The sequence below is a fragment of the Phoenix dactylifera genome, chromosome 7 (genome assembly GCF_009389715.1).
Source record: "Phoenix dactylifera cultivar Barhee BC4 chromosome 7, palm_55x_up_171113_PBpolish2nd_filt_p, whole genome shotgun sequence".
Lineage (NCBI taxonomy): Eukaryota > Viridiplantae > Streptophyta > Magnoliopsida > Arecales > Arecaceae > Phoenix > Phoenix dactylifera.
In genome coordinates this window covers 11,892,385-11,905,861 of record NC_052398.1, presented here as the reverse complement: position 1 = coordinate 11,905,861, position 13,477 = coordinate 11,892,385, and the positions used below count along the sequence as shown (strand labels likewise).

At 38.3% G+C, this 13,477-nt stretch overlaps 2 protein-coding genes across 3 annotated transcripts; one reads left to right on the top strand and one right to left on the bottom strand.

The window, feature by feature from the left end:
• Positions 1-2,722: 2,722 nt before the first annotated feature.
• LOC103718717 (pentatricopeptide repeat-containing protein At1g52640, mitochondrial) lies at positions 2,723-4,908 on the bottom strand. The gene has a single exon (XM_008807654.4). It carries the CDS (start codon positions 4,788-4,790, stop codon positions 3,249-3,251), a length of 1,542 nt encoding a protein of 513 aa, XP_008805876.3. The 5' UTR covers positions 4,791-4,908; the 3' UTR covers positions 2,723-3,248.
• A 3,462-nt stretch (positions 4,909-8,370) lies between these two features.
• LOC103718716 (acyl-coenzyme A thioesterase 13-like) lies at positions 8,371-13,471 on the top strand. 2 transcript variants are annotated; one of them, XM_008807653.4, is made up of 3 exons: positions 8,371-8,659; positions 8,758-8,901; positions 13,141-13,471. In XM_008807653.4, the coding sequence occupies exons 1-3, from the start codon at positions 8,480-8,482 to the stop codon at positions 13,282-13,284; spliced, it is 468 nt and encodes a 155-aa protein (XP_008805875.1). In that variant the 5' UTR covers positions 8,371-8,479; the 3' UTR covers positions 13,285-13,471. The 2 variants fall into 2 exon arrangements, with proteins under 2 accessions (XP_008805875.1, XP_026664926.2); XM_026809125.2 differs by lacking the exon at positions 13,141-13,471 and adding an exon at positions 8,984-9,257.
• Positions 13,472-13,477: the final 6 nt, after the last annotated feature.

Below are 13,477 nucleotides of genomic sequence, written 5' to 3'. Positions count from 1 at the left end.
AAGATGCCAGAGCTTAAATGGGGAGAGTATGTGAGAATCTGTACAAGCGTATGTTTAGTCCCACATCAGCTATATACTGGGTAGATTTTGAGTACTTATTCAAGACTACAAAACTCAAATGATATCTTTTGGATAGCTTTTCTGAGTTAGGTCCTGGGTTGTTACACCTTTTGCTGCAACAATCTCTCCATGGCTTTGATAAGATCTATTATTTATTTAGATATTGGGCCATTTTGATTTGTTAAGCTTTAAGCTCACACGGACTCCTAGGTTAGTTAAAATAAATCTCTTGTTTTGGTCCTTATTAACTCAAAATTTCATCTTTTGTTTCCAATTAATGCATGGATTGTAGGTTTAGAGATAATTGAAGAAGTAATTCATAGCTACTCCTTGTTTGTTTTGAGAGCAGTGGTGTAGAGCGGTTAATTTGATACCTTCAACCGAGCACATGTTTTTTCAAGTTTTTTTTTTTGGCAATTTGCCTTCAAATATTTTTAACATCAAGTAGATTTATAGAAGTCTACAATTTATAATAGGCGAAAATGAATGAAAGATTGCATTTCGATCTTTATTTGTTAATGGTGTATGCAGCCTGCGGAGGATGGATTGGAGAAAACAACAAAGGAGCAAAAGTTTTGTTGCTTGTCTGCTTACCTTTCTACTGTTTGGATCAGAAGTATTAATTATTTATTTAAATTTATTGTTACAGACAATAAGCAGAAATCCTGGCAGGTTTCTGGCTTTTGTCGAGCAAGCATTACCAACTAAATTTTCAATATTTATCTAATATTAGATTTTTAATAGACAGTGAAAATTACCATATTTCAAACTTAAAGAATTAGAATTTATATATACATCTTGACCATTGTTTCAATGGCATGTGCAGCCTGAAGAGGAAAATTTGGAGAAGAAATTGAAGAAAGAGAGAAAAGGTTTGATCTTTGTTTAATTTTTTTTTGTCAGAGTAAAAGCCAGTGTCTCATGGAACATTAGACGAGACCAGCATGTGGTGAAAATGTGGATAAGAGCCCTATTACAAGCTGATTTACCTTATTTTGCTAAGTACTTCAGTTCTTGTCACTCTCTTTGCATGCTCGAAGACATGTTATCCAGAAATATTCCACCGGATTAATACCATAATGCAGATCCTAGATTATAAGCTTCAATTAGAGATCTATGAAGGAAACCGAAATGATTTGCTATCTAAGGTCATATATGGAACAAAGTTCTACATGCTTTTACCATACCTCACATTCCTTTAACTAGCTGTTGGCTGCTATTGAGATTCATCAAGATTATGCTATAATTACATTGACACTATTCCTTTGTTTCATGATTTTATAAAACCTAGAAGAAGTCGGGGCATCAATATTTTGAGCCTACTCTGCTGTGATGATGGAAGAAACAGCTGCTTTTGTAAATGAATATTGTAAAATATAAAATACAGTGGCTGTTAAATGAAGCAGAAACAGTTTTCACCATTAAATTCTATCAGAGCTATGAGCTGAAGCAAGAATTCTCTAGCTTTCTTATGGCTTCTATCCAGGATTTCTGTAGTCTACCTCATTTATGCTCCAAACCAAGTTTATGGGCAGTGCTTCTTGATTCAAATTCTCCTTTTAATATATGTGGCTATGTGGGAATGACAGTGTAACCGGAAAGCACGGAGTCTCTAAATAGATGTTAAGAGCCATTGATATCTAAAGTCAGGATCCATAGGCAACTAGCTTCCTCCTATTTTGTGTTTGTCACTGATGATTCCTGACAACAGGAAAAAAAACATTCAAAATCAATCATGATTTTTCACTTTTCTCCAATAAATTCATGCAATACAATTGAACAACCAAGCAGTAAAAAACTATGAAACCCCGGGACCAGGCATACAGGTTCAAATGTGATTCCATGGGAGCAACTGGCAGAAAAAAAACAGCTATTGGACATTTAATCTTTAAAAATTGTTCCTGAGTATTTAAATAGAAAATTTCAGGTTCCATTAAGTCACCAAAGTTTTGAAGATATAGATAGTGATTTTGGTGGGTAATGCAAATGCTGTATCAATGAAGGCATATCAACAATAAGAATTTAAAGAGACACGAACTCACCAATCCTAAAATGTTCAGATATTTCACAAATACAATGATAATAACAATACCAAGCATTATTTCAGCAAGATGGGTCAGCTTTGATCTCTTTGGAAGACAAAAGCAAAATCAACAAAATGAGAACAATACTCTCCATCCAGAGGAATTAAGGACCTTTTCATGAATATGACAACAGAAACAATCAGAAGACCAGGCGTATCCAAATCTAGATAGATCAGTTTTGATCTCTAATAAGTTTCTTCAAAAGCCTATTTCTTCTTTAAGTACAACAATTAGATCCTGCTTGGGAAAGCTAAACCAATCCCACTGAATTGGTAGATCGATCAGCTCACTTTGGCATAGCTGGCGTCATCCCAGCTCCACCCCATCCCATATCCTGAAGGAATAAACAAAAGACCCCGTGGGTCCTTTTTCCCTTGCAATGTTCAGGCATCTCTCTGCCTCTCCCTCTCCTCCCTCCTTGCCTATGCCTGCAGGGTATTCTCTTGGCAGAAGTATCCAAAAAGGCTCTTAATGTTCTCAATTTTTTTTTCCTAAAAATTACCAAAATAACAGCAATAGTAGTAGTGATGGCAGCAGCAACAACAACATAAGAATAACAATAAGAATCACAATAAGAATAACAAAAAGAATAAGAATAATGATAACAATTAGAATAACAATAACAACAATAACAATAACAGTAACGATAAAATATCCCCCACTAGTCCTCTTCTCCATCTTTTAATTAAGGGTCGTATCATCTCATAGCATTATGAGAAACATGGTTGCACATAGCCATCCCTGTTACGAGAAGATGTTAAGTATTTGAATGTTGTTCCAAGTTATTTTGCTTCTAAGCTATCTTGCTTCTCATGGTCTAATCAATAATGTTTAATCCCATAGTCATATTCCACCACACCATCCTCAGCAGTTCTTTCAGCACCTGTGCTTCATTGGAATTCTTTTCTTCCCCACCAAGAGTACTTCTTGGATTATTAGCCAACTCATCAATCCATGGGCATCTAGAATTTGCAACCATCCATCAAAGTCTAGTTTGAGCCAACACTTCGGGATGCAACCACTCTAAAATCAATAGTTGAGCTAGCAATAAACTTCCAAAGCTTCATGGAATGAGAAAACGGTTCACTCATTTTACATCAAACTCTATCCTTTTTCTTTTCCCATGGCGCTTGATAACTCTTGTATTGTGCACGAAGTGCTCATCTTCATCTTCTCCACAAGCACACCAACCCTCTCTCTCAACCCAAGCTGCAACAGCTTGTCCCTTAGCAACTCACAAGTACTAAGATAAGGTGGAATCCCCTCATCCACCATCACCTCGAAGTATTGACAAGCCTCTTCAATCCTTCCTTTCTTCCTGCAGAGCCCGTGGATCATCACTGCAAATGTTGAAGCTGACGGATAAAATCCCCTTTTCTCCATTCCATCCCAAACTTCCATTGCCCTATCGATCCTCCCGACCCCTATAAGCATCTTCAGCAACATATTATATGTATGCCGATCTGGCAAGCAAGAGTCTCTGACCATCCTGGCTAGCAGCCTCAAGGCCTTGTTAACCTCATGAAGCTTACAGTGAACTGCTAATATAGCATTATAGCTCCAAGCATCGGGCTTCGCCCCTCTATGGAGCATCTCATCGAGCAACTCGTAAGCTTCCACGACGTTCTCCTTCTCACATAGCAACTTGATGATGGCATTATAGGTGAACACATTCGGTGAAAGGTCGTGCCTTTTCATCGTATCAAGCACTCTCATGGCAGAATGCACATCCTTTGCCTCACAGGAGGCACGAATGAAAGCAGAGTATGTGCCGGCATCAGGTTTGAGCCCACGATCTCTCTGCATTTCCTGTAGCCGCCGGTGGGCCTCGTCGATCTCCCCTCCTCGACAGAGGGCCATAATCAAGGTGTTGTAGGCGACCGCATCTGCCAAGCATCCTCTTTGAAGCATTTCGTCGAACAGCTCGAGAGCTTTCTTCGAATTCCCGGCTGCCGCCCAGCCTCCCATCACCATGCTGTAGGTTTTCTGATTGACTGGAAACCGGAGCTTGGATTGGTCGAAGAAGGAATGAGCTTGTTCCACGAGGCCGTTGCGGCAGAGGGAAAAGAGAAGCTGGTGGAGGTCTTCGAGGACCGGCTGGAGGCCGAAGTCCGGCATCCGTTTGAAGCTCCGGACAGCATCGGCGGGGAGGCGGGCGCGGGAGTAGGAGCGGAAGAGGAGCCAGAAGGCCTCGGGCCGGATCTCGTCGGCATCGCCGCGGCTAAGGCCGGAGTCGCGAAGCTCGGAGAGGAAGGACCAGAGGAGGGGGAAGTGGCGGGATGCGGCGAGGGACTCGATGACGACGAGGCAGCTGGCGGGGGTATGGCGAAAGCCCGGGAGGGCGTCGGACCAGAGGAAGAAGCGATGGGCGGCGCCTGGGAGGCGGCTGCAGCGCTTGAGGACGTGCTCGGCGAGGGCAGGGGTGAGGAGGGGCGCGAAGGGGCGGAGGGCAGCATCGAGGTCGTGGTGGGGGGCGCGGAAGTCGCTGAGGACGCGGCAGAGATCGTTGACGACGTCCGAGGCGGAGACGGCGGCAGAGAAGGAAGAGGGGGAGGTGGGAGAGGGATGGGGATCAGGTTGGGATGATAAAAGGTGACGAGAAGCGAAGGAGACGAGCAGGCGAGTTCTGGCTCGCGACACTAGCATTCTGACCGCCGGTAGGGCGACAGAGAGATAGGGAGAGTAGCGCAGGAATAACTACAACCCATGCGGCATGCGACTGAGTACGGACAGCATATTCTGCTACGACGATCGATTGGATTCAGAACCGACACAATTATAACAATTGACAACCATTGCTTCGAGACAGATATAGAATTTAAGAAATACATACATACATATATTTAAATTATTCATATTTATTGAAAGATAAATAGTATTATTAATTGAGTTGCCTCTTTTACCATATAAAATTCTAAAGAAATTCTGTAAGAAAATTACGAATCTGTTTTATTTTCTCTTCGTCAATTTATTTTTTTTGATTTTATTAGTTGTACTCACGCACATCGGTATGAGTCACGGTTGTATTAAAAAAATAATAATAACAATAACTCATAATTTTTGTTAAGCTTGGTTTGGGTTTGAGTCTCAAAGATTGGCTTGTCGCCCTTTATCTTGTCATAGCTCAATCGTTGTTGCTTCTGGAAAGATTTTCCTACAAAATTTGTGAGAATTATTTGATTTCATGCACCCTACTCTACACGATAGAGCACGCTAATGGTAGTCCAAGCGATGCTAGCAGTGCTTTATTGTGTCTTTCATGTTAGCTCGGAACTTTGAAGGTTGATGATGGTGTCAATATACCATGATTGATGGGTAAATTATCCTTAGACTCCATCCAATAGATCTTATGTCTAAAACATCAGCCTTAGAATGTATTACATTTCACATCCACTATGTTGCACTCTAAACCACCGAAGGATTTAAAAGCATCTGCCTTAGAATCATTTGGTGTATCACTTTTCACATCTGCCTTGGAGTCTAGCCAGCATATATATCTGCCCATGAATTATGCGTGGGAGAAGTCGATTAAAGTTGGAGGCGAGTGGAGCTGCTCGAAACTAATCCTCTTGTGAGATGCCAGATCGTTGGCTTTGATATTTTCAGAAAAAAAGGTGACAGGAAACCGCACGAATTTTTGGACTTGCGAATTATTGGATTTTTTGTTAAGACAATAAGGGGGCCAAGTGCACCCTGCTTTTGTTATGTGAAAAAGAGATAACAGAGTATCATAAGTTTCAGCAAGCTTGAGATGCAATAGGGGAGAGAAAAAAACATAAGTTGTAGAGAAAAAAAGAGAACCGTTAAAAGAGACAAATGCCCTTTTCATACAAGCTGAAGCAGAGACAATCTGAAGCCTCTCTCTCCAAGAAGTCAAGGCCATGGCGGCATACAACATGAGGATGACTGGGTGTAGCTGTTTTCGAAAATTTCTCCATCTCCAATCAAAGCAAAGCTTCTCAAAGGTGGATTGTGGATGTAATGGCTTTGGAGTGGAACAAACAGCCCTCCAAATGGTGGATAAGAAGAAGCATGTAGAGAAAAGATGGTCTACCCTCTCAGGTGCTTGGTTGCAAAAAATGCAACCTCCATGATTTTTTCCAAGCTTTCTTCCAAGGACATCTTTTGTATTCAATTTCTCCTTCCAGCATAACCAAAGAAAACACTTAACCCTTAGAGGAAATGGGCTGTAGTTGAGTTCAACTTTTGAATCGATTGGCACACTGGCATGGTGAGAAGAATACAGGTTCAACAAAATGATCAGCTGGATCTTAAAAAATAAAAATGAAGTCAAATTTCATGAATGGAATCAGTGTTTGCATTATAATGGTACTGGAGTTCTGAACAATATTGTTTCTTTTCATTCCATGAAATGAGACCAGGGTAGTCTAAAGTCTTCTTGACTTTCCAACTAAATGATGCTACAACCACTCTTCAATTAAAAAAATGTGCATCCTGCTTTAGTTCTTACTTTAAGAAATAAATTTAAGAAAATTATACTTTTTAAAATAGGGTGTATGCGTGTCACATTATTATAAAGAAACAAAACAACAAGCAAAAAGCCCATGCCATGCATTAGACTATTGAAGGAGACAGGATATTATTTTAAATATCATAGTACCAAAATACATAAACAAATTACTTAAATTATAAAATAAAAAAATATTTTCAATTATATGGAATAATTTAATTTTGATGATCGATTGAAAATAGAGTTGTTTGGGTTGAATTATTTCACAAAAGGGATCATTTTCTTTAAGAAGTTGGGGCACATAAGATAAACCCAAGAAGAGTAGGGTGATGGTATATAGAGCATTCTTTCAAACAATATGGTAATAGAGATTGGACCTATGTCTACGACTAAAAACAATGTGATCACCATTGGATGATAGAGAACCCTCGTCGAGATTAAGTTGGGTTATTAAGATAGAATCCAATCTCGACTTAAAAATTCAATAGAAGTCAATATCAAGTGAAAAATTATATTTCTTTGGAGATGAAAAAAAGAGTGTTTAAGTAATTCATAGAGGTTGGAATGTGAAGTGATCTCATATCTAAATTTTTAATATTTATTAAATTATGAGACTTTCTAAAATATTAGTTACAATATTTATACTATATTATAAAATGAAAGAAGGAATATAGCAAAAATATTGCGTCTATCAAAGTTCTTAACTGAGATACCATTAAATTTAATTAATAAAACTTACTTAATGATGATATCATTTAGTAAGAGAACCACAATAATTAGGTCGCAGATATAGTTTAATATTCTTAAGCATTTCTTAACCTAAGATTCCAACTACAGTTCTTTTTTCATAATATTCTTATTTGTGAAACAACTCAAGCATATACAATGTCTAAAATTTAATTTAAAAAATTGCTCAAATAAAAACTCAAATGCTACACCAATTTTAAGATATATACGAAATAAATAAATAAATGGCTATTTTTTTATAGTTCTAATTATTATTATTACTGTTACTATTGTTGTTCTAATTACTATCACCATTGTCATTCTAATTACTATCACTACTATTACATTATTGTTGTTGTTATTTTGACATCGATTGAATGCATTATGTCAGTAGGATGCACGTTATGTACACCGTACTCACTCTTATTATGTTTTTTTTTGGGTATATCGGCTCCTCGCACCAAACAAATATGAGTACAAATAATAAAGTTAGAAAAAAAGCTGTCTAAGCGGATCGGAAATGTCCGCCTGATTCATCTAGAGTGGAGGCCATCCAGTCACCAGCTGTGTTTGCCTCCCGATAAACACTTATTACGGGCTCGTTTAGTTCGCGGAAAGATTTTTTCTCATAGAAATATAATTCTTAGGAAGATGATTCCTGGAAGGAGGATGTCTGGAAAAGTATTTTTGGCATGTTTGGTTGACCATGGAAAAATAACAGATTTTCAGAGTACTTATATTTAGTTGATCATTTACTTTTCTGGAAAAGTTATATGTAATTCCTATTATATGTTTAATAAAATTTAGATCTTTAATAAAAGGATCTTTGGATGATCTTTTTTTTAAAAAATAAAAATATTTCGCTCGGACTATAGAAAAATAACTTTTTTATATTTTTTATTAATTTTTTTATAAAACATAAAAATCATATTTTCATATAAATATAATTTTTTTATTTTTTTAAATTCCAACCAACCATTATTTACTTTTTCATTAACCATATTTTTTTTCTCCCCTCTTTCCCAGCGAACCAAACCAGCCCTACGTTTAATCTCCCTTTTCCGCGCTGCAGGTGTTGATCAAATAAGCTTTTCTACCAAGTCCCAGTTCCATCTGCCCCGTTACGCAGCTCCCATTCATGGACTTTGAGGCAGTGAAGCGATCGCTGGAGGCAGCAGCGGAGGAGATCCTCCCATCCCCGTCCCTCGACGCCCTGCCCTCCAAATTTTACGACGCCTTCGTCCTCCATGGCCTCCGCGTTGACCTTCTCGAACCCGGCCGCCTCCTTTGCTCCATGACCGTCCCTCCCCGCCTCCTCGTAAGCCCTTCTCCCAGTGTCACCTCCGCCCGAAACCCCCTTCTTTCCTCTTGGTCTCCCGATCTTCTCCAATCTAATCGTGCTCGTTCTCCATACAGAACACCGGCAAGTTTCTACACGGCGGCGCCACCGCTTCCCTGGTCGATTTGGTCGGGTCCGCCGCCTTCTACACTGCCGGGGCTCGGACCAAGGGTGCCCCTCTGGAGATGAGCATCGCCTACTTGGATGCCGCCTTTGTCCATGTGCGTTTCCTTCTTTTAGTTAGAACTCATTTCTTTAGCTTTGGAAACGCGTTAATTTCCATTTTTTTGTGTGTAATTTCAGCTGTTTCGAAGTTTGGAAGTAAATCCTCTTTGCTGGAGAATGTTTTTTCTGCTATTATTTTTCAAGCCGGGGATAACTTTGAAGTTTTAAGGATGCAAAATTCGGCATTTTTGATGGTACTTTGGGGCTTGGAGTTTAGAAGAGATGAAGTATCTGTTTTAAAGATGTTTTTTCTTCCCCTTTAAACTGTGTTTGCTGGAAAGAGTTGTAAGTCTGAATTTTGGAGGATATATCAACTAGTTTGATAGTATTTGGGGGCATAAATTTGGCTGTCGCTGGATTATGGTATGTGATTCATTAGTATTTAGTAAAGTTTCTAAACTATGTGTGGTCTTAGATTGTATCATTATTGGGTAGGATCAGACTAGACGTAGGTCCTTAAATGTGGGAATAACTAGCAGACACCATAATCAAGTTATATATCCACCTCAGATTAACAGTGCTTTGATGTTTCTTAGTTAGTGTTCCATTATTGGTATAGTTGTTTAAACTATCCTCATTAGAGTGAACTGAGCTCTGTGCAACTTGCTGAGACAACTGAGCTAGCTCAGACTGGATCAGATATTCCCATGGCATTCAGGGGCATAAAATTAACCATCATTTTGTTAGGGTTATGTCGGTCATCAGTTTCTTGCCAAATTTGGGTAATGCGGAGTAGTCTTAGGTTAGGTAATGGTTGAATGGTATCAGAGTAGATGAATGGTCCTTAATGTGGTATGATCCTAAAGACAACTTTGATACTCTGTTTTTTAGTGGTACTTTTTTCAGCCTCCCTTATTCTAGGGCATAGCTGTTGAAGATGTTCCTACAGAGTAAACTAAGCTTGGCGACACTTGCTGAGAATACTTTGGTGGTTTAATGAATAACTTTACATCTTGTCACAATGGCAGGGACATCTAGTGGGGTAGAGAATCACATTCAATTAAGGTTTAAGGGTGGGATTGATTGAATTTGAATTGAATAGCATGTAAGGAAGGATGCATGCCTTGTGTTTTTTCGAAAGAAGATGATGCTATGGATTGTGTTCCTTGTGTTTTTTTGAATGAAGATGATGCTATGGAGCTGTAATGGCATCGGAAATAAAGAATTTTGGAAGACCTGCATAACCTGAATCCAAGTCAGTATCCTGATATATTTGTTGGTTATGGTGGTCATGGGAACTTTTTTGCCTTGTTGCAAATAGATGTTTGGCATATCTTACTCTTTGGAAGAATGCAGAACATGCGTAGTTTTAGAATGGCAAATAGATCATGAGACAACATATAATCCGATCATGGAGAAGGAAGTAATTTCTTCAACCCGCTCTACTCAAATCTCCTTAAAAAGTTAAAAAAATAAAAAAAATATTAAAAAAATAAAAAAATTGGTGATAGTTGGGTCAAGTCCTCTTTTCTTTCATTAAGCAACAATAAACTCGGTTACATAGCCTCTATTTATACTAGTAAGGTCTCCTTGCACAATTTAGATCATATTTCTTTTTTAGTTAAAAAAGGATACAACACTCCTAAAGTAGGCATGTCTAGTAGAAATAATCATGAAAAAGCTAAAATCTTATAAGAGGTAAACCTCGACTGTCTTCAGCCATTTTGTCTGATTTTTTCCGGATTGGGAGATATGCCTGGTCAAAGTTTTTTTTCAAAAAATAAATTTTTTGTATCGATCTAATCCATTTTGAGTTTGAAACGATGGAATTTGGTTCTAATTGCTTAGTGTGCCACACCCTTAAGGGGTGGCGCTGCGTCATAGAGTTTGAAAAGTTAACCAATTTTGGGGAAAAAAATAGCACATCAATTGTGGTGGATCTCACTCTTGGACCCCATCTAGTTGTCCCCATAGTTTCTAAAGTGGTCCACATCGAATTTTGCGATCCTTCTGGATCAACATATACGAAAAATTTTAGAATAATCTATATTGTTTAGTATCATTGGATATATAGTTTTGATGTTTTAGGTTGAAATTGTTTTTAAAAAAATCATATTGTACATCAATTTAAAAAAATATATGTTATTCAGATTTTAATTGATTTACTTTTCTAGTACATAACCATATATCCACCACAGTAAGATGTGCAATTGCTAAACTGCATGCATTAGGTGGCAAGATATGCCTCAAGCATAAGATAGAGTTAAAAGTAACAACCCACATCAAATTCTGTTGTACTTGGATCTTCCTTTGCAATGAATTTATTGGGCAGTCTTTCTGCATGAATTTATCAACCTTCTTCGTTGTTGATTCTTCCGTTCCTGTATAGAAAATATCAAGTAAGACAAAGAGCCACTATATCAAGTCCTGTCGTTTTTATCAAGGAAATAAGTGGTTAAAAATTAGCATAGAACTGATAGTGTGGTGCGTCCTGTAAAATAGGATCTTTCTACATGACAACTTTGTTGAGCACTCAGCAATTCTGAACACTCCTGAACTGCTGTCCATGATAAACCACTACTTCTTGTGAAAGCATTTATTGGATGACCATTGGATCTCAAGGATAAGCTTAGCCCATTGACTTTTCTTGGAAACTTTATCACGTAATTTAGCTGGAGATGGGGATGCAATATTCAAGATAGTTGCTGAAATCATATGCTGTGATTTGTCAATGGTATGGTGGATATTCCTGTTTGGAGTGGTGAGCTATTGACATAATGATTATAAACTAGAACTGGCCATTGTGTTATCATATGCAAGGACAGCACTTTTGGTCATGGTGCAACATTTGACTTTTAGTTTTGGAATGGCGTCGAGGTTTTGTTATAGCCAGTGTGGGGCTTCTTTATGTTCATCAATAGTTTGCTTCAGATTGGATTTACAGCAAGGTAAGATTCAAAATTGTCAAATGCAACTCTATGAAGGGCAAATGTAAATGCATTGGTGAAATTTAACGTAATTCTTTTATTATAAATTTCTTGCTTGAGGATTCCTTAAGTTCCTTTTCTACTTGTTTCTCAAAGTCGCATTTTTATCAATTACCTTATAATCTTTCTATTTCTCTGTTAAATCTCAAGCTTCCGTTGATCATTGTGATGTTTTCTTGTAATTTCCATTAGACTTGTAGCTTGCCTGGTTATTTATGAACGAAAGTGTCAGTGCTAGGTTTCAAAGTCTTCCTTTATCCTCTCTCTGAAAATTGTTTTCAGATTGTCCATGCTTGGGCTCAAATCTGGTGGGTTGGGTTGTGTTTTGAGTGCCCACCGAAGCCCAATCCGGATATGGGGATAGCCAGCCCAACCCTAACCCAACCAAATTATGAATTGACCACCCAAACCCGAACGTGACCCCACTGAAAAACTTTCTACTGAAACAAATTTAGGTTGGTTTGTGTTGGCCCAACAAGGCTCAAACTAAATTGGATCGAGAGCTTAATCCTAGAAATATGATTTGAGTTTGGGTTTCTTGGGTTCAGATCATATGCATGGTAGGGTTTAGGCTTTGCTTGCATCGTGTTCGGCACTCTTATATACAGGTCTGGTTTGGGTTTGTGTCGGGTTGGTTGCCCTAGCTCTTAAGCTGAACTGAACCCCACTCAAAGTTGGGTGGACATTTTTCAGTCCAAGCCCAAGTTAGGTTTATGTTGACTCAACCGAAGCCAAATTACTGGTTTGGTTTGGTCAGGTTTGGTTAACCCGTTCCAGGTTGCACTCCAAGTCAACATACGGTCATGTGATGCCAAGAAAAGCATATTCATTTTGGAGAAGCTCAGATTTGAAAGTAACATACACCAGTTGTATCAAATAATTTATAATGTGAAACAAAGGTTCCAAATAAAATATAATTAACCTTAAACTTAGTTTTGCAATCCTCATATCATGTGCTGGGTCTTATGGATTGAGGTTTGATCCTTTGACATTGGGAACATTTGTTGATAGCACATCACATTTAGTCATCTAGAGGACAAGCATTCTGGTCACGATGAGGGGGAAAACATAAGAGTAAAGCATCTTTTAACTTTCCTGGCTGATTTTGGTTTTTATAGACCTCTTTGCTGTTGCTTTCTGTTTTTGTTTGAAATATTTTTGGACTTCATTATCATTCGCTGCACCATGGGCGCAAATAGGCTGAATGAAGAAACTTCGAGCAGTACCCTTAAATAACTTCTTGATTCTAAAATGATACTCTTCTATAGGCAAGGTTGATAGAAATTGTTTGATTGTTTGGTAATACAGGAAGACATTGAGATCGAAGTGAAGGTTCTACGGGCTGGAAAGGCTGTGGGGGTTGCCACTGTAGAGCTAAGGAAGAAGAAGACTGGAAAGATCATAGCTCATGCACGTTACACCAAGTACCTTGCTGTACCTAGCAATTTATAAAGGGATGTTTTCTTATACTTAAGCTGCAATTAAAGCTTTATTTGCGTCTATTAACAAAAAGTAAAAAGAAAAGCTTTATTTGCTTATGACTGGTAATGCTTGAAAATTTGGCGCATCTTGTTGTAGAATTGATAGTATAATATTTTCTGCGTACAGGCTTTATTATGCATTCTATGTTTTATTTTCAGTTTCT